The following is a 20923-nucleotide window of genomic DNA, read 5'->3' on the forward strand; positions in this document are numbered from 1 at the left end:
TGGAAGGGAAGATTGAAGGAAAATTGTTCATCAGAAGAAAGAAATACTCATGGCTTAAAAACATAAGGGCTTGGACAAACCTCGATGCCTATGCACTATTTAGACCCACACAAGACCGAGAGGAGTATGCCAGAATTGTCGCCAACATCCACTAATTGGATAAGGCACCATAAGAAGAAGATTCTTTGATTCAAAGCTAACATGGAAAGATCACATCTCACAACTGGGGTTCAGACCAATCCACTCGATTTCTTCTGTATAAATCTTTATTACATTAGTTAGATATTATTCATAATAAAAGTCTTAGATTAACCACAAGTGCTTTTCCAACATCCAGATACCCTGAAGTATCTTTAGGAGAGCGACCGTTTCATCACCGCCACATGTTGCTTGCCCTATCAGATGCAGCCTCAATCGCTTGTAACATTTCAAAACCACTATATCAAAGTACTTTTACAAACAATATGTAAACAAATTCCAAGATACTCGCTATACTAAAAAAACATATTACGAAAGAATTTAATCCATACTTCAAAATCTAAACACTAATTTTCCGTGTTTTCTCCTTGGATATTAAATACATTGAGCCTTAGCTGATCGATTTACCAATCTGTTATACATCTTTTCCCTATTTCGGTAAATCAAATATAAACAATTCCCTAATTCGACTTAAGTTCGAAGCCCTCTTCCCCCAGCTATAAAATCTACACAGATGCATCTAAGTCCAGAGATAGAGTGGTATAATCAATCGTTTCCTCAAAAAACAATCTTCTTCTCCGTCTACCCTTAGTACATAACACATATTTAGCTGAGTTCTACGCTATGGACCATGCTGTGAAACTTTTTAACGAGCTTACCTTTGTAACGAAATATTTTGCCTAATAGGGTATTACTATGGGAGGTTGAAAATTGGGGACAGAAATTATTGGGGCAGAGATAAAGCAAGCAAAATAAATCGAAACATGCAAACGGCGCTCAGGGTTTATTTGGAGTAGCTGGGTCGTGGATAAGTGAAAGGCAAAGGGATTGAATTGGGGCAACTACAAAAATGAAACAAAGGGGTACTTACATGAATCTCTTGGAACAAACAGACAAACAAAACACAAGAGTTCCCTCTAGCTCTAGCTGTTTGAAATGGGACGCCGCTTCGAGGAAACTTCCTGCTGGAGGAAAGAAAAGGTTCTTCCGTCCTAAAAAACACAAAAAGAGGTTAGGAGACTTTTTTTAAAATAAATAAATAAATAGACAAAATGGTTACAAAGATTTATACCAAAATAACAAAGAAGAAAAACTTACATATCCTATCCGTTTACAACATCCGTTTACAAGTGGGAATTGCTACAAAACTTACAAAAAATTGTAACTGAAGTTTTTTAAAATAAATAGACAAAATGGTTACAAAGATTTATACCAAAATAACAAAGAAGAAAAACTTACATATCCTATCCGTTTACAACATCCGTTTACAAGTGGGAATTGCTACAAAACTTACAAAAAATTGTTACTGTGCTATAAACTGAGGCAGAAATAAATTATCACAAATAAAGAAATATCTTTAAAATGAGACTATTCATATGGGTTAACCTTTTTCTAAAAACAAAAAAAACGAATGTCAAAAAAATAAAACTAGCTGTCAGATGTCAATACTTGAATTGACATCTGAAATTGGAATTTTAAACTGAGAATAATTATGACAGCTATGGCCACGCCCTAACACATATAATTCTAATTATTACAATTTCTTTAATTTATGAAAGCAATTATTATTATTATTAAAAAAATTTTTACTTTAAAAGTTTAACACAAAAGAGTTACATGGATTTCATAAAATTTCCTTAGATTGTTTTCTGGGATCGGAAACTGGACCTATTAAAATTTCTGCCACTGGAACAAAAAACTACATCTCCACTGTGAATTATTATTATGCCGAATTATTATGCTGAAACGCTCTTTAGGACATTGAGGATTGAGGTTGAAATGGGCGGCACTGAATACAACGTCAAACTGGGCTTCTTAAAAAACTGGAACCATCGTGGTTATATTTTCAAAATTGTTGTAAAACGCCACTTTACAATTCTCTCATATAAGATACGTCATACAACAAAACACAGTGATTACTCGTTCATAATTGACACATTACTTTGAGTAAAAATTACTTTTCTTCACAAATTTGCCGGTTCCCTCCGACTAAATTAAACACGACTGCTTTCAATGGGTTATCTTCCAAACCTCACTGTAACTACACATGTACTTTACACTGCTACACATTTTCCATGAAAACGGACAAAAAACGAGGAAAAATTACAAATTTGACGTAAAATTTGGACAGACGCTGAAGCCAACTATCCCCAACAGTGACCTCCGCGAGAGTGTCGCAATTATCTTTCCGGCAAAGCCTTCTCAGCGATCTAAATGGATGTTTATTTGAAACGCATATATCGAGCGGCTTAACGATCAAAGAAAAATACCAAAGAATTACGCGTCCGTGGTATATAAACAAACTCTAAAAATGTGTTTATATTAACTCGGCGACGCAAAGAGGAATTAAGAAAATTATTCTTCGGTGTTTTAATACATATACTAGGGGATTCCAATATATACCAAGAAATTTAAAAATGCTACACCGTCACAAAAACCCTGATCATAACAGATTCCCTTAGCACTCTAAACTCATTAAAACTTTTTTTTCCGAATCATCCTTTTGTAAAGTTACTAAAATTCCATGCTGCCCCAATCTCATCAACCTGAAAAAAGAGTTCAATTTTATTGGGTACCCTCACACGTCGTAATAACGGGAAACGAAGAAGCTGACAGGACTGCACGACAAGCAATTTTAACCGATTTTTTGGAGCATATAAACAAGAGTGTTTCCAGTGACTTAAAAACTTATTTTAAAAATAAAGTGTATTTGTCGTGAAATGAGTAGTATCAAACTAATTCTAAGCTAAACAAGATCAAAAATAATGTTTCCCTGTAGATTCCATCGTCGGTTGACAGGCGTGAACAAATTGTGCTTGCGAGTCTACGTCTAGGATATACCAAGTTAACTCACTCTTACCTCTTCACAAAGAATAACCCTCTCATATGTGATCAGTGTCACGTTATACTAACAGTTAAACACTTTTTAATAAATTGTGGTAAATATGATCAAGAAAGACATCGTTACAATATCTCGAACTCTCTAGCAGAAGCTCTAAGTCAAAAGCGTTCCTATGATAATATATATTTAAATATCTAAGATCTACAGTTATTCAATTTTGTTATTTACATTTTGTTCCATCGCTAGTAACCTTTTAGTGGATGCGACTTTTTTTTCTAATAAAAAAATATTCCACTTCGAATGAATATAAAAAATACGTACTGAATATCGCATTTAAACGGTAACAACAACAGTTCAAATATTTAAACTATTTACACATTTCTCTCTGTATTTTTTTGACGTGACGTAATTCTTTTTTCATTAACACTACCAAAACGTAAGCGTAAGGTTTAATTATTAAGAGGTGCTAATACTTTTGCTCAATAATAGAGTAATCGTAAAAGAAAAATCATACTAATCATGCTAAAACTTTTGCTCAATAATAGAGTAATCGTGAAAAGAAAAATCATACAAGCCTGAATTCTCCAGCGAAACACCTGCTTAATAATGTTACAGATGGTTTCTTCTCTATATAGCAGACACTAGAATAATAATTATTTTCGACTCAACATTTTTAAATGATCATAATATCAAAATAAACACTTTGAACAATAATGGAAGTTTTAAATTAACCATATAACATATTAAATTGTTATTATTTTCAATTAATTTAAAACCTGTTCTCCTATTTAGAAACTTAACTTACCAGGACCAGTATCAGCAACAAAGGAAGCAGTTGAGAAGGCTAAGAAACTTGTTGACAATATGCAAGCTGGAGGTGGCACTCACATGATTGGTGGATTGGACGCTGGTTTATATCTTGTAAAATCCGAAATAGAAAGAACTAAAGGAAGCAAGGACCAGAGACAACCTCTTTTAATATTCCTAACAGATGGAGAGCCCAACATAGGTTTACATTCTACAGTTGAAATTATTGATGTGGTATGTATTATACTAGAATATATTTGGTTAATAGCTTTTTTGTAGGATATCTAATATTCCAACCCTGTCATTCCCATTCTTTAACTTGCGTTTGAATTTTTGCTTTGTGCTGTTTTTTTGTCGGCAAAAGATCTTACTATCTTTTCAATAATTATCTGCATCAATCAAATCTGCTAATCCTAATATTTTGTAGTTTTACTCAATACGGCTCTAGTTCATAAAAGTTAGTGTATAGTCTATCTCATCCTGATTTTACAGTAAACGAACATAGGGCAATGCAATCCTTATGGGAGTTTTTAGCTCGAAGATGCCGATTTTATTCAGAAGAATTTTTAATCAAATATTAGAGAGGGTAAATTAAAACTATTTTAAATAGATAATCAGCAGTTTTAAGATTGATATGCGTAATAACTAAACTAAAATATATCAAATAAAGTTATAATTATTGATAACTAGACAAGCAAATATGCAAAAAAAAGTGAAAAATATGCGCATAAATATGCACTAATTTACCCAAAAACATGCATTACATATAAATTTCTTTTAGAAAATATGCATTAGATATGCATTTTTTAGAAGATATGCATAGTGTCAATGAAAACATATATTTAATAATGGTATATTAATTAATGTTTATGTAGTTCGTTCTAGACCGAACTGCATATTCAAAAACTACTCTTCTTTCTTTTTACATACAGATACTATTGTACCAAATTAAAGTGAAAACATATATTTAAATAAAAATATTGTTCTACCTATAACGAGCAATTACAAAGAGGGAGTAGCTCTATATACAAATGCGTCTAAATCTCCAGATGGAACCGGATGCGCTTTTTTTATACCATCGGGACATATAGAAAAAAAATTCAAACTGAACTTGGAGACTTCGATTTATACAGCAGAGGCTATTGCAATATATGAAGCTTTATTATATGTAGTTGAAGTTGATTTTGTTCATATTATAATTTTGTCTGACTCCTTAGCAGTGTTAAAATCTATTGGTAAATATGGACCCCAAACTTCAAAACTGCCCATACATTTATAGAATTAAACATATTAATCAAACGAATCAATGTACATTTTCTCTGGATTAAAGCACATGCAGGATTTGAACATAATGAATATGTCGACTTATTAGCCAAAGAAAGCATTTCGACCAATACTGGTATTCTACATAAAGTAACACTTTCTGATAGTATTATTTCTTGCAAGTCAACATTGCTTCGAGAGTGGAGCTACCAGTGGAAGGAATACTCTTTTTTGAATCAAAATAGATAGTCGTTAATTCAGCGAGATATTCCCAAATTTCCTTCTTACAAGTCTTGTAGAGCTTCCAGGAAGCACACAACTTCCATTATTAGAATACAATTCGGGCACGCATGTTCTCTAAAACACTTATTTAAAATACAGGTTTTGGATGATGTCAAATGTGAGCATTGTGGAGAGGAAAGTGATTTAGATCATAAATTTTTTGGTTGTTTAAAAATACAGTCTACTCATCCAAACGTATACACGATTTATTAAAATATAAAATAGCAGCTCCTTGGAACATATTATATTTCTTATCACTCGGATCTGTATATGTTTACAACTCTTTAAGTAATTTTTAAAAGTTATCATTATAATTCTCTAAAAATTATTTAGTTTATCTTGTTACCTTTGTTTTTAACCATTTGTATAACTTCCTCCTCTCCATGACCTAGTGTTGTTGTGTCTTATACAAATCAATGTTTTGATAGGTCCTTAGGCGAGAAGAGTGTGTCCCTGTTCTCCTAATATCGATGTAATCTTTTATTTTGATAGAACATTTAGGTAAATTATAATGATAGATACTGTCTTATTCCTTTTCTGTCTGGCTGTATGACGATAAGCCAAAAAAAAAATTATTGTTTAATTTTACAATTAGAAAACGATTACTATTTAAATGGGAATAAGCCACAATTAAAGGTTAAAGTACGTTTATTGACGTTTCAATTTCCACTTCGGAAATCGTTCTCAAAATACAAACATTAGTAAAAAAAATTTTACTAATGTTTGTATTATATATATTATATTGTAAATTTAGATAAAATTGTCTGAACTTTATTTATAATTCACATATTTAGGTAACTAAGTTGAATCAAGACAACATTAAGGCTCCACTGTACACTCTGGCTTTTGGAGATCTTGCCGACGAAGAGTTCTTAAGAAAACTCGCTTTGAAAAACAAGGCGTTTTCAAGACAAATTTACGAAGCAGCAGATGCAGCTATTCAATTGCAACAATTCTACAGACAAATATCTTCCCCACTTTTATCAGATGTTCATTTTAAATACAACGACGATGCTAGTGAAGTAACGAACACAGGTTTTCCCATTTTATATGCAGGTGGAGAAATTGTAGTCACTGGACGATTTGTAGGTAAGATTTTCTCTATTATTATCTTTTACTATATCGTTGAAGCAAAAGTTTAACAAGTATTCTAAAATTGGTAAATATTTTTAAATAACTATTTAAATGCCTTTATCTTAGATTATTAGCGAGAGATCTGACTTTGTTTCTGATGAAATAAAATGAGTATTAGATTATTCTTACGTTTAATATATATTTTTTAGGTCATGAATTTGATCCTACAATAAGAGCCGTAGGTAAACGAGGACCTTTAACATACAGACCAAGGGTTCACAAGCCAGTAAATTCTTTGGAACGTCTCTGGGCATACTTGACTGTTAGAGAAACTTTACAGAAAATGAAAATTGCCAAAGACAAAACAGAACTTACCAAGAAAGCTTTGAAGCTTGCTCTTAAATATTCCTTTGTTACTGAAGTAACGTCATTGGTTGTAGTTAAACCCAACTCTACACGTCCCATATATCCAGATGAGGGATACCGTAAGTACCTTTATTTATTTGGTTACTGCTTATTTCTTTCATTTCATATAATAACTAGCTGACGCGGCGCACGTCCTACCATCTCAAAATTGTGACCCTGTTAATTCCGCAAACTTTCAAGGGTTGGTTTTCTGATTTGTTTATTGTCATTGCAAAAGCCAAAAGTACGAAAAATTGTAAACGTTTAACAATTCGTTTAATGACGGTGGTCTGTCAGGCCCACCTACGATGTAAAACGTTATTTCCTTAAAAATAAATAATTTACATTATCGGGATTTTCAGTACCTTTAATAAAAATGAACACCTACATTTTACATTATATTTTCCAAAAAAGTCGTTCTGGATGTTGAGAGCAGTACTGCTTTCTGCATGGTCTTATCAAAATGTTCACTAAAAACTAGTTGTTTTATGTTTTTTTGGGGTTATTCGAAATATAATTATAAATAATACAATTATACAATTTATAATACAATTATAAAGAGAATAATAGATATCTCCTTTTTGGTATCTTAAGATCTAGCGTGTAATTGTCATTCTTAGGCATACACTCTTCTTAGACGTATTGATAGTAAGGAAAATGGTAGCTTTGGAGAAGTCCCAATGCGTTGACTAGGTGTTGGTTTCTTGGACATCTATATCGGCATTTGTCGTTTTGAACCTGAGAGTCTTTGATGATATATTTCAAATAGTTTGGTTAGATAAAATAATCCTGAATAGCAAGTAGAAAACCTAAAAGGTATTCTATTATATACTGTGAAAATTGTGTGATGTAAAGTAGATGACTTAAATTGCCTTTGTAAATAAAATCTTAAATTAGCAATTCATTTTTTGAATGCTCCCCTATATCTACAAGTCTTTTTTCGCTTAAATATTGCGGCAATATTGTTGTTTCTACTGCAAAGAGGGAAGCAATGTAACAGATACGAAAGCAAAGCGCGCTGTAGCTAAGAAAATATTATCTACGCAGCTGTATGAAGAGTTGGAATAACTCAATGGGGATGAATAGGTTATAGACCAGTGCTATAGCAAGAGATAAATCATTAAAGGACTTTACTCACGTTCGGCAGATTAAGAATGAAGATGGAAGAGTGTTAAGAGCCGATGTCAAAATAAAGAAAAAAAGTTATGAATACTTTAAAAAGATGCGAAATTAAAAATATCAGAGGAGACAAAGGATGCGGGATCCCAAATGAGAATGTAATACCGGGGATAGCAAGAGATGATAAGTAGCCTATATGAGGACAAAAGAATATTCAATGCATGGAGAGAAAGTGTGATGGTATCAATGTATAGATAAAGAGATCGGTGGGAGAGACATCGATAGGAGAAGAATAGTTTAGGTTTATGCCAGGAAGGAGGACAAGGGATACCTTGTTTGTTTTGAGACAGTTTATAGAGAAGAAAAGAGCTACATTTGGTATTTATACATGTTGAGAAGGCATGTGATACAGTTCCTAGACAAGAGCTATGCAGTTGTATGAGAGAAATGGGTTCCTAAGAAGTTCGTCAGACTTGTGAAATAAATGTATGGTGAAGCGTACATCAAAGTAAGGACTTATGTCGGATTGACCGAAAGTTTTCCAGTGACGGTTGGTTTGCATCAAGACTCTTCACTGAGTCCCTAGCTAATTAATCTTGTTATGGATATACTGGCAGACTAGATAAGGGAAGGAGCTTCTTGGTCAATGCTCTTTGCTGATAATATCGTGTTCATGGAGGAGATCAGAGAAATATTGGAGAAGTTGGAGAGGTAAAGAAAAGCTATTGAAGAGGGCAGACTTAAGGTTAGCAGGTCGAAAACGAAGTATATGTGGCTGGGAAGAGAAGGAGTGGTTGAAGATATTGAATTGCATAGAGAAAAACTATTATAATTAGGACGATTTAAATATCTTGGTTCTTAGATAACGGAAAATAGAACACTAAATCGAAAAACTGTCTACAGAATACAGGCCGGTTGGTTTAACTGAAAGCGAATTAATAAGGTACTCTGTATTCGAAAAATCGATAAAGGGCTAAAAAGAAAGATATAAAAGAGTGTGGTGAGGCATACGTTGGTGCAGGGTGGTGAAGTGTGGTCTATAAAAAGGATTTAGGAAAAGAAAATCGCGGTAGCTGAAAGAAATATGTTGCGGCTGATGTTGAATAAGACTAAAAGGAACAGGATCAGCAAAGACTTGATTAGGGAAAGAGCCGAGATGAGTAAAGTTTACAAAAATATTCAAAAACAAAGGACTGAGGACTTAAGAGAGAAATGATAGGTGAAGACTACACGATGGACAGAAATATGTGGCGAAGAAGTGTTAGGAATAGTAACCCCTGAAGAGGGAAAAGCTGAGGAAAAAGAATAAAAAGTTGTGTTTTGTACTACATTTTGCGAAGTGTTCCCACTTTCCGCTGAATTATATAGTTATATCCATTTCAGAGTAGATAACAATACCAAATGGGTAATTTAATTCGGTAGTTAATTCAGTTTTCAAATATTGCCAAATTACTAGAAAAAATAAAGTCACGAATACTGAAATCAGAGAGCGTACGGGCATAGTCATTGACATCCTGGAAACTATATAATGCAAAAGGCTGAAATGGTAACGATATATCGAAAGGATAAATGACCAAAGATGATGAAAGAGAATGTTACAGTAACATTCTGTTACAGAATGTTACAGTAGCCGCAGGAACAAGTAAAACCATAAAGATCGTGGAGACAAGAAGTAAATTACAAATGCATATCATCATCATCATCTTGGTGCTACAGCCCTTAGAGGGCCTCGACCTTCTCAAGCTTTCTACGCCATTCTGTTCTGTCCCTTGCTTGCATTTTCCAGTTGCCGACTCCGATCTTCTCCGCATCTTGTGTTACCGGGGGATAGACCTCAGCTTTGGTCTACCCCGTCTTCTCATTCCCACGGGTTGCGCTGTTAGAATCTTTTTTATCATGTTCGATTCAGGGGCCCGGGCTACATGTCCTGCCCACTGTAGGCGGTTTCGCTTAATTATAGTGGTAATATCTTTACCACCAAACGTATGCTTGTAGATATTCTGCAGTTCAAAGTTATATCTACGACTCCATATTCCGTTCTCACAGACCGCTCAGAATATCTTGCGTAGCACCTTTCTTTTAAAAATGGATAGAGCGGATTCATCTGTTTTCGTTAGCGTCCATGCCTCTGATCCATATGTGAGAACGGGGACTATCAGTGTTCTATACAGCCTTATACGAGTTTTTTGAGAGCTAAGTACTTTGATAGACCATGATAATACCTGTTTGCAATTATTATTCGCCTTTTTACTTCCTCAGATGTGTTATTATTGGGGTTAACCGATGTCCCTAGATATATGAACTCTTTGACTGCTTCGAAGTTTTGGTCATTGATGATTAAATTTGTGTCAACATTTCCAGCTCTTGTGTTTGTGTTAGTCGCCATGAATTTGGTTTTATTTTGATTTATCTGTAACCCCCTTCGTTCTGCTGCTGCTACTAGCTCGGTTAGGATTTCCGCAGTTCTCGCCCTAGTTCTTGTTATAATGTCCACGTCGTCTGCATATGCTAGAATTTGGACTGATCTATTAAATATTGTTCCCCTGCTATCTAAATTAGCGTCTCGTACAACTTTTTCTAAGGCGACATTAAAAAGATGACACGCCAGCGCATCTCCCTGCCTTAATCCCCTATGTATTTGAAATGGGGTTGACGAGTCGTTTTGAATTTTTACTGCTGATAGCATCTTCGCCATTGTCACTTTTATCAAACATATGAGTTTTTTTGGAATTCCTAACTCATTCAGAGCGTTGTAAAGACTTGGTCTTAAGACACTGTCATATGCCGCTTTAAAATCGACAAAAATATGATACATATCTATGTTAAACTCTTGCGCTTTTTCGAGGATATGTCGTAGTGAAAGATCTGGTTAATGGTTGAACGTCCACGCCAGAATCCTGCCTGATATTCTCCTAGAAACATTTCAGTATAAGGCTTTAATCTCTCGTGCAAAATATTTGACAATATCTTGTATGCTGTATTTAGGAGAGTTATTCCGCGGTAATTATTGCATTCCAGTTGGTTTCCCTTTTTGTGTAACGAGCAAATATACAAATGTATATATATATATATATATATATATATATATATATATATATATATATATATATATATATATACATATATTTATTTATTTATTTATTCAGTTGTTTTCATTTGTTTAGTCTATTTTTCGCGCTTTTACTCCAAGACACTTATTTAATCCGAGATATTATAATATTATACATTCCATCTAATTTACAAACCGTTGCACGTCATCGGCGTCATAGCCCGTGACGTCACATGATACCAACACGAAATATTTAGGCGGTAGGTGTGTTCTTTTTTAGAATCACTTTGCCGAGTACACTGGCATTACAGCCATATTTAAAGATTTCTATTAATGTTAACTTAAAGAAATACACAATAATATGTTTCATTTAATTTGTATAAATGCATTATAAAGCGTTTTTATAAAAATACATTTGTTCGGAACACACTGTAACTGTAATCGAACGAAGGTGAAATTTTGGCATAAATTGGTAACACTTATTTGACAGTTGCGGTGTTGACACTTTAGTTTTGTTCTTATTATTTACTATTAATTAAACTATGTTGTTTTTTAAACAAGCGGCTCAAATTGTTTTTAACAAGATTATTTTTTAACTCTTGTTTTGTTTCTATTTATTTACATTAAATATTAATTTATTCTGTTGTATACTGTTGTTGTACACTTTTGCAATAATTATATGACCTATTTGATTTAAAATGGATTCAGGAATTTTTTATACTTTGGCAACTATGTCAACTTCGATCTCTGACGTAGATAATGACGTGCAACGGTTTGTAAATTAGATGGACTGTACGACATATCATGTTTACATATGGCATCATTCCAGAAACTGTCTACAGTTTTTAGCATAGGTAGTGTCGGTCGTTTGAAAGCCAATAATTTAAAATTATCCATATACATACAACAAATCATTCATTAAGTCTCGCCACTGCTGTATTGTTATTTTGGTAATGAGTGGAGTTCAGTAGCTCGGATAGAGGGTTCATAGGTTAACAGAACAACAGTAATATGTTTATATTAATACAGTTTTTTTTTCAGCAATTCCAAGACCAGCGTATCCATATGCATCTGCTCAATCTTTAGGACACGGAGGCGGAGGATTTGCTGGCGGTTAGTAAAATTTGATTTCTTTAGTTTATTCCATTAAATTATTCTACATACCATTTTTATATAAATTAGATTGGATTTATTATTCAAGAATAATAAAAAGTATAAATAATTGAAGGCATCAGAAATCATAAGAATGGGATTGTTATACCTTACATTTAAAAACGAAAAAAAGAATTGAGATTTTTTTTAATTTTAAATTGTTTTTCAGTTAAAAATTATTAAATATCACATTACCTACCCGTTGCCTGACCGTCTCCGTCCTTCTGGCCCGCTCAAAACTACTCAATTTTACTTACGCCATTCACGCGAGTGAGTTCCCAAATTGAGTCCAACTCACAAACACGTGATTCTGTGTCTAAAAATTAAGTTTAATCCAGATTTAATGCAAATTTAAACATAAACATCGACGTATATCGGAGGGTTTTTATTTAAAACTAATAGTTGATTTTGTCTTGCCATTGTAACTGTATATATGCATCTACTTCTTTTTCTTCATGTACGCTCTCCTCATTGGAGGTTGGCGAAAATCAACCAAATTCTTCTTTATCTTATGCTTATCGTATAGTTGTGCTGGCATGCCTGATGACGAGCATTGGAGTAAATTTCGCAGCCAGGAGAACTTCTTTCATCCAATGCCTAACCTTCCCTTGATTTTGCTTCAACGATCAACTGCAAAAAACCATACTTATCGTTTCTAAAGATATATACTAAAACAATTTTTAATTGAAGGTGATTACTTGGCAACATCGCACTTAACAAAGCCCTTAACGATAACTTTTCAACTAAATCATATTCCACTTCTCAATTTTGCAGAGGCATACCAAAAAAAATGTAATTGTTTGTTTAAACACATAAGTAATTACGTAAAAATTAAATCTAAGACCGATATAATTATTAAATTATCATGTGTCTTTTAACAGGTATCTTATAGTTGTCTAACAAAATTTTATTGTTATTATAGAGTACCTAATACAGTACTTCAAAAACAGAAATCTTTGCAAAATAATTATTTTTTCTTCATTAGAGGAAACAATCTGAAATTTTAACATACGATCTCCTCGTTGCACTTCATTCTCTATTTATAGAATTGCTGTCTGCTATAAACGTTATATTTGTTTTGTTTTAACTTGATTTGAATTATTGATTTTTTTATTTATTTAAACACATAAGTAATTACGTAAAAATTAAATCTAAGACCGATATAATTATTAAATTATCATATGTCTTTTGACAGGTATCTTATAGTTGTCGAACGGCAAAGGCATTTTACAAGGCAAAGCATATGTATGAAGGATGGGCCGATGGAGGCTTTCCTGGTGCACGATATAATAGAACGATCAATGGTTGGTTTGACAGCACAACTTTTGAAGACTGGTTTCTATCGATAGCATTGCCCTACTTTAGAAACTTAGAAGGCCCTAAAGTAATGATAGGGGATAATTTATTCAGTCGTCTTACAGTCAATATTATCGAGCAATGTGAAAATAATGGTATAAAGTTTATACTTTTACCTTCAAACTCCACAGATTTATTACAACCACTTGACGTTGCCTATTTTCGACCTTTAAAGAATGCTTGGAGGAAAGTGCTCACAATTTGGAAATTGGAAATTGGAATCAAAAACAGGGGTGTCTTGCCTAAAACTGTTTTTCCAAGACTGTTTAAGAAACAATAGAAAAAGTGGTTCTGAAATCAACCTCAAATACTCAATCAGGCTTTAAAGCTTGTGGCATAGTGCCTTTAAATCCAGATCAAGTGCTTAGACAACATTTGAAAAAAGGAGAAAACGAAAATAGCGAACAGGAAGAGACTAGAGTCGAGCAAATATGGACGAATACTATTGTCGATCATTTGAGAGAACTAACAATAGGTTCAAGTGAAAATCCAAAGAGAGGTAAAAGGATGAAGTAAAATTTTATTCTTATTAGAGAGTACCTAATACACAACTTCAAAAAACAAAAAACTTTGGAAAATACTTATTTTTTTTTTTAGACTAAACAATCTGCAATTTTAACATACGATTTCGTTATTACACATCGTTCTCTATTTACAGAATCGCTGTGTGGTGTAAACGTTATATTTGTTTTTCTTAATTTGAAAGTTTCCTTGTGTTTATTTGTTTATATAAATATAAAAATATATTCTGAAGTTTATATAAATTAAAATGAAGTAAGCTAAACTATTATCATGCGAATACGTGTATATAGTAGTGTATTTGTTTATTTCAGTAAATTCTAGAAATATGAAATGAAGATGGCACTAACTACCTACTAAAGAATTAATAGCTTTGTTAGAAGAAGACTCACATTGTAAAAATGCTGACTCACTTAATGTGGTTTATTTGCCGCCGAGATTAGATTAGAATTTTTCTGATGTAGAAGACATTAATGATAATAGTAAATCCAAATTTGTCTCAAGTTACAACAGATACTCCTTCGTGCTCAGTAGTAGTTCAACATCAGTCTGATTGATATTTAGACAATATAAGAGCCAACCATGGAGGCAAGTCATATATTGAAGTTTTTTCACTATTTTTTGATAAGAAAGTAATTGAGAGCATTCTATATTTTACAAATATTTATGCATCGCAGAATAACCGTCACGATTTTGAAATGAATAACATATATTTAAAACAATTATTAGCATACGTATTCACACTCTGCTCAAATTAATATGCATTGGTCAAAGGATGGGGATAAAGAAGTGCATATTATAAGAGAAAGCATGAGCCGACATAGATTTATATTTATAATTTATAATAGTGAAGAAACCGCTACATCAGTGTCAAACTTAGTACATGGACGTCAATCTAAATTTGCTTTACCAGATTAAACCGGATTTGACAATATTGGCTCCATTACAAAAAAAACGATAGTGCAAGAATGTAGGATATGCAAAAGTTATACTATTTATTTATGTAAAAGGTGTAGAATGCAGCTACACCCCGAATGTTTCGAAAATTTTCACCTTAAAATTTAATTTACATTAAAAATTTTTATTTAAAAATTGTAGTTTTCCTTGTAAAATTAGAAAAAAATATATTTTTGGTTGTGACTTGGCGTTTTTATTACAATTTAATAAATTAATTGTCAAAGTTCTCTGTATATTAAGCGGCCGTTAATAGATTAATACTATATAAAGAATAAACTTGTCTCAAATTTACTTTACTTACCTCAAAACTATTTTAAAGTTAATAATAAAGTCTATTTAATAAATATATTCCCAAGAAATAGAGCACACTACGCCTATGTACATATTTAATGTCGAACGAATAAACTAAAATATCAAATTTCTCTCATTCCCATTATTTCTAAGAACGTAAATATATATATATATATATATATATATATATATATATATATATATATATATATATATATAGTGTAGGTAAAAGTTTATGGTCGGTATGGACCTTATGTGAGATGGAGTGAGAAACACCTGTTTAAAAAAAGAGGTATATTAGGTCCACCCTTTAAATATCGCCGAAAATACATGAGTGGAAATAATAAAACAGGGGAAATTCAACGTTGCCAAACTTATTGGTTTTATTTGACCTGTTGTCTTTTTAGCATTTGAACAATGTTCTAAGATAATAAAATTTGGGCGAAATGGATTTAAATAGCAGCTTACTGTTTTTTATTGGAAATATGCCACAATTTTACTTTACAGTAAGTGTTATTTAACATTTTGATTTCCACTTCGGAAATCGTTTTATATAAATAAAATTTATTAATGTTTCGTATTTTAAGTACGATTTCCGAATTAAAAATCTAAACATCAAAATAAGCTTATTTTAAAGTCACATTGTGCCTTATTTCCAATAAAATAATAAACTCTATTATAACGCCAACAATAAACAAGCTTCATACAAAATTATTTGGCAACGTCGCGTTGCAACAGCAATAGCTCACATGCGATAAATAAGAAACTAGAGGTGGGACGTTGACATTTTTATCGTTAACGAAACTGAATCGTTTTTCCTAAACAAGTAACTAGTTGATTGTTACCAGTAGTTTCAAATAAACAAACATAATGGATATTATCGTTTATGTGTATATTTATTGAAGTGAAAGAAACTAATGAAGGATATATTTATTATAACTTGAAAAATAAACTGAACAATACAAATAGTAAATCGTACATTTACATTACACGTTATTATTAAATCGCGAATCGTCTAAATTGACATTTAAAAACATAAGTTTTTCTACTTTACTTCTTGTTAACCGTGTTCATCTTTTATTTAAAATTAAATCAAATTTTGAACATCTTTTACAATATTTTATGAATATAGTGCTTAAGTTAGGATATGCATGGCGATGGTTTTTCCACCATTGTAATGGACGCTCGATACAGGTGTACGTTTAGATTACAATTAATTGATCAAAAATACTTACGTCATCTTTATCGGTTTATTTTTCTTGTACTGGTTGATTTTCATTAGTACAATCTTCTTGTTCTTTAATTATAGAAGTAACCAGCTTCTTAACTCTTTCTTTTGTTTTTCAGCTTCATTTTTATCAGAAAATCCCTGCACTTTAAATCGTGAATCCATAAATGTATATAATGAAAATGTGCCACCCTGTTCTATCCCTCTAAATCTTTTTGCTAAACCACATATTAGTAATTGTACTACGTCGGATACTATGGATGTAAGGTTATCGTTTGCTAAAATTTTATTGCAAGATTCTTGGAGGCAGCGTACCATAACAATCACTGAACTACTCTTCAAGTATTTTTGGCCACTCATTGTACTTGTTATTTCTTTAAAAGGCCGCAAAATTTAGGAAAGTTGAGAACAAATAATCCAGGCTTTATTATTTAGATTTGGTCTAAGTCTAAGTCTGTATTAACTAATACCAATGTGGAACGGATTGCCTCTTCTAACTTGGTCATTCTTTTTAACATGTAATAGATGAAGCTCTACCTAGTTTCCACGTCTTGGATTGGCCGTTTGGGAACTTTGTTATGTTGTAATTGATATTTAAAAGCATTTCTTAAGATAAGGTACTTTTTTTGAAATGTTTTTTTTGCCGAATTGTCGAAAAAAGACTTTTTATTTTATCTATTTGTACACGACAGCATTTAAGTGCGTCTTCCACCAATAAATTTAACGTATGAGCAAAACAATTTAAATGTTTTCATTCCAAAACATATTTAATAGCTTTGACCATATTTGAGGCATTATCAGTTACTGCAAAATGTACTTTTGGTTTTAGACCCCACTGATTAATAATTTCACTAATTTCAAATGCGATGTTTTCTGAATTCTGAATAATGACAGCAGCCTAATAAAACCGTTTTAAATTCTAAATTTTCGGTTAAATATTGTCCTGTTAATGCGATGTAACTCTCAGTTACTCCAGATGTCCAGATGCCGGTAGTAATACAGATATTTTCTACTTCTTTAACAACTTGTGATCTAATAATTTGCTCAGTTTTGATATAACATTCCTAAAGTAATAAATCTGACAAAGTTTTTCTTGTTGGTGGTTTATATCCAGGAATCCACCCTGCAAACTTTTAAAAAGCTCGTTCTTCAACTATGGAAAACGGATGAAACGAGTCTTTGCATAGGTTTAGTAAATCCATATCTATTTGTTTCTTTTACTCTAAACTAATATTTTTATTAATGGAAGTATCCATCACCTTCGAAAATGCAGATCAATCGTAAATCGAAACTCATTCATTAATCCGAATACCTAGTTATTTTATTTTCAACGTTAACCGATAGCCCGACTGTCCACTGTCTCGAAAGAGTTATTTTTAGTTTTGTAGTAGTCTCTCAGATCAACTAATCATCCTCGTCGACGTAAAGTGTTCATTGCTCCTCTCTTTACGTCTACACAAAACGTAGTTTTTTTGAATCAACCATCAACTAGTTGGCTTACCAGTGAGAAACCGTAGATTCAAAAATGACAATTAATGATTTAAAATGCAGGGATTTTCTGATAAAAATGAAGGCAAAAAAACAAAAGAAAGAGTTAAGAAGCTGGTTACTTCTATAAAAAAAGAAAAAGAAGATTGTACTATTGAAAATCAACCAGTACAAAAAAAAGAAACTGATAAAGATGACTTAAATCTATGGTGTATTTTTGATGAATTGGACATGACTCATCTAAACATACACCTGTATCGAGAGATATAAAAGAAGTCGACATGTATTTGTCTAATGATATATACCTACAAAAAAATTCGAACGGAGCTTTTCGACAATTATCGAAAATTATCCGACTATAGACAAAATAAGCTACTTTTCTTCTCTTTATCATCACCAACCTGTATGCGTCAACTGCTGGACATAGGTCTCCCTCAGCTCTTTCCATCTGTCTCTGTCTTGTGCGTCTTGCATCCAGTTATTGCTAACACGCTTCAGGTCGTCAGTCCATCTAGTTAGTGGGCGTCCTCTGCCTCATATTGCTTCTTGTCTTGATCTCCACTGGACAATACGTTTTGTTCATCGGTTGTCTGGTAATCTGGCAATATGTCCTGCCCAATTTCATTTTAGCAACGCGATTTTTTCGATGGCGTCTGTTTTTGTTCTACGGCGTATTTCTTCATTTGGGATTCGGTCCCTCAGAGAGACAACATCTGGCGCTCCAAGCCATCTGAATTACGCGAATCTTAGTAACTACCTTTTTTGTGAGTGTTAATGTTTCTGCTCCATAAAAGAGTACAGGTAGCACCATCGAGTTAAAATCTATGGAGAAGCTATGAGCATATTAACGTGTGTATTAAAAACGGCGTAGGTAGGCGTGGCTAACGATGATACCAATATGGCGGTGGGATTATGGCCGTACTCAATAATATTAAAACTACTATAAAAATATGACTAGTTATTCAGAAGATTTAATCATAATCTAAAAAAGTGCAATACATTTTTAATAAACTGTGATTTATTTATCCCGCGGTAAACACTAAAAACACGATATATTATACATAAAGATAAAATAATACAGTCAAATACTATTAATTTATTCTCTGAAGTACGGGCCATTACTTTGTTTACATATTTGTATACTAACCTGTAGAACGTTATTCCTGAAGATTTTTTATTAACATTGCTTCTGCTACTGCAACTACGTTGAGAACAAGAAACCATTATTATGCACTATCACAATATATTATTACAGTTTCTATAAAAGCATTATAAAACTGAAAATATTCGAAAAACAACAAACGTAAACAAACATATACGATCTGTCAAAAGTTTCAAAACAATAACAATATGGCCGAAGTGAGGTCGTTTTTAGTCACGTGATGCCCTCTCCATAGATTCTAACTCGATCGGTAGCACACATTGGTCAAAGATTTTCCTTTTGTGGCATATGGGTCGATCCGATTTAAATACATGGTTTAATTTACCAAACACTGCCCAGGCTAATCCCACGACGTGGGAGCTCACATATCTGATTATCTCTGCCCAACAGAATTTAATGTCCTAAGTAATACGATGTAGTCTGCACAATATCCCTTCCATAAACAGCAATATTTCGATTTAGCACCAGATTGGTCATCATTTGCGTCTTGTTCATATTAATCTTTAGTCTGACCTCCAAGAAAGCGTGATATAATTTTTCAAACAATATTATTGCATCCTCAATACGATCGGCTATAAGGAAAAAATCTGCAAATCTCAAATGACCGAGTTTCTCTACTTTCATGTTGATACTATGCTCGTTCAGATGTGCTTTCTTACAAGTATGTTCTAATAGCGTCATGGATAGCTTTGGAGAGACGGTGTCTCCTTGTTGTACTCCTCGCTGTATACAGAATTTATTTGTTTTTTATTCAGATAGTCTTACACTAGCTAGTGGCACTTAGATATATTTGATTATGTTAGTATTTCTTCGCTTAACTGTTGTCAATAGTTCCTTATCTTTAGGCATTCTTTCCAACACTCGATCATTTAATACTCTCTCGATCCATGGTATTTTCAATAACCAAAGATACAACCACATCTCAAAAGAATCCAGGCGTGACATGGTTCTTAAATGTAACGTTCATCCCTCAAGTTCGTATATCAATATAGATAGTACGTAGCGATTAATTGCACGCCATCGAGTAGTCAAACTCAGGTCTCTATTGCAAAATAGTACTTTCATTTTGAAGAACATACTCCCGGCTATTTCGATTTTAATTTTGACTTCAGCATCAGGATCCCAATTTATCGTACTTAAATCTACAGCTAATTTTAAAAAACCAAGTATGTACTTAAATATATTTACTCTTTCTATATCCTGATTTACTAGCCGTACGCTGACGTTGTCTATATGACGTTTGTTGATGACTATAAATTCTTTATATGAATAAGTTTTTCTTTCACATTTATTCCAATTTCTATATTTTCTAAGGCCTTTTGGACAATGAATTCAGAATATAAATTGACCAAGAGTGGCGATAGTTTACACTTCTAATCATCTGTGACCACTGACAGCCCATGACCATGACTGACAGTCATGATCGCCCGTTCGCGGGCTCTAATGTTTTACATGGTGAGCAGGCCATGCGCATTTATCGGAAGGTTAAATATATTTTGTAAATCCTATATTTAAGACCCATATCGTTTGTATACATTAAATAGGTTATTATATGTGTAAATATGTATATTAAACAAAGTAACTTAAGTAATCGATACTATATTTTACTATTTTAGGTCAACCTCTAAGGGCTAAGATAGCAGAAGACGACTACTCTTCTACTCCATGTAAGTAGAACATGTTTTCTTAAAAAATATGTTTTAGATAATAGTTCTTAAGATAATATATATA

The 20923-nt window shown here is 32.7% G+C and overlaps 1 protein-coding gene across 1 annotated transcript in view; it reads left to right on the forward strand.

Moving 5' to 3' along the window:
• Positions 1–20923, forward strand: part of LOC140443887 (inter-alpha-trypsin inhibitor heavy chain H4-like) — a 70166-nt gene that overhangs the window by 37285 nt on the left and 11958 nt on the right. Inside the window, exons 7-11 of the mRNA XM_072535387.1 lie at positions 3833–4081; positions 6187–6481; positions 6676–6951; positions 12081–12152; positions 20809–20859. Coding sequence (XP_072391488.1) covers positions 3833–4081; positions 6187–6481; positions 6676–6951; positions 12081–12152; positions 20809–20859 — 943 coding nt within the window. The remainder of the gene's footprint in view (positions 1–3832; positions 4082–6186; positions 6482–6675; positions 6952–12080; positions 12153–20808; positions 20860–20923) is intronic.

Source organism: Diabrotica undecimpunctata, chromosome 6 (assembly GCF_040954645.1).
Source record: "Diabrotica undecimpunctata isolate CICGRU chromosome 6, icDiaUnde3, whole genome shotgun sequence".
In the NCBI taxonomy this organism is placed as follows: Eukaryota; Metazoa; Arthropoda; class Insecta; order Coleoptera; family Chrysomelidae; genus Diabrotica; species Diabrotica undecimpunctata.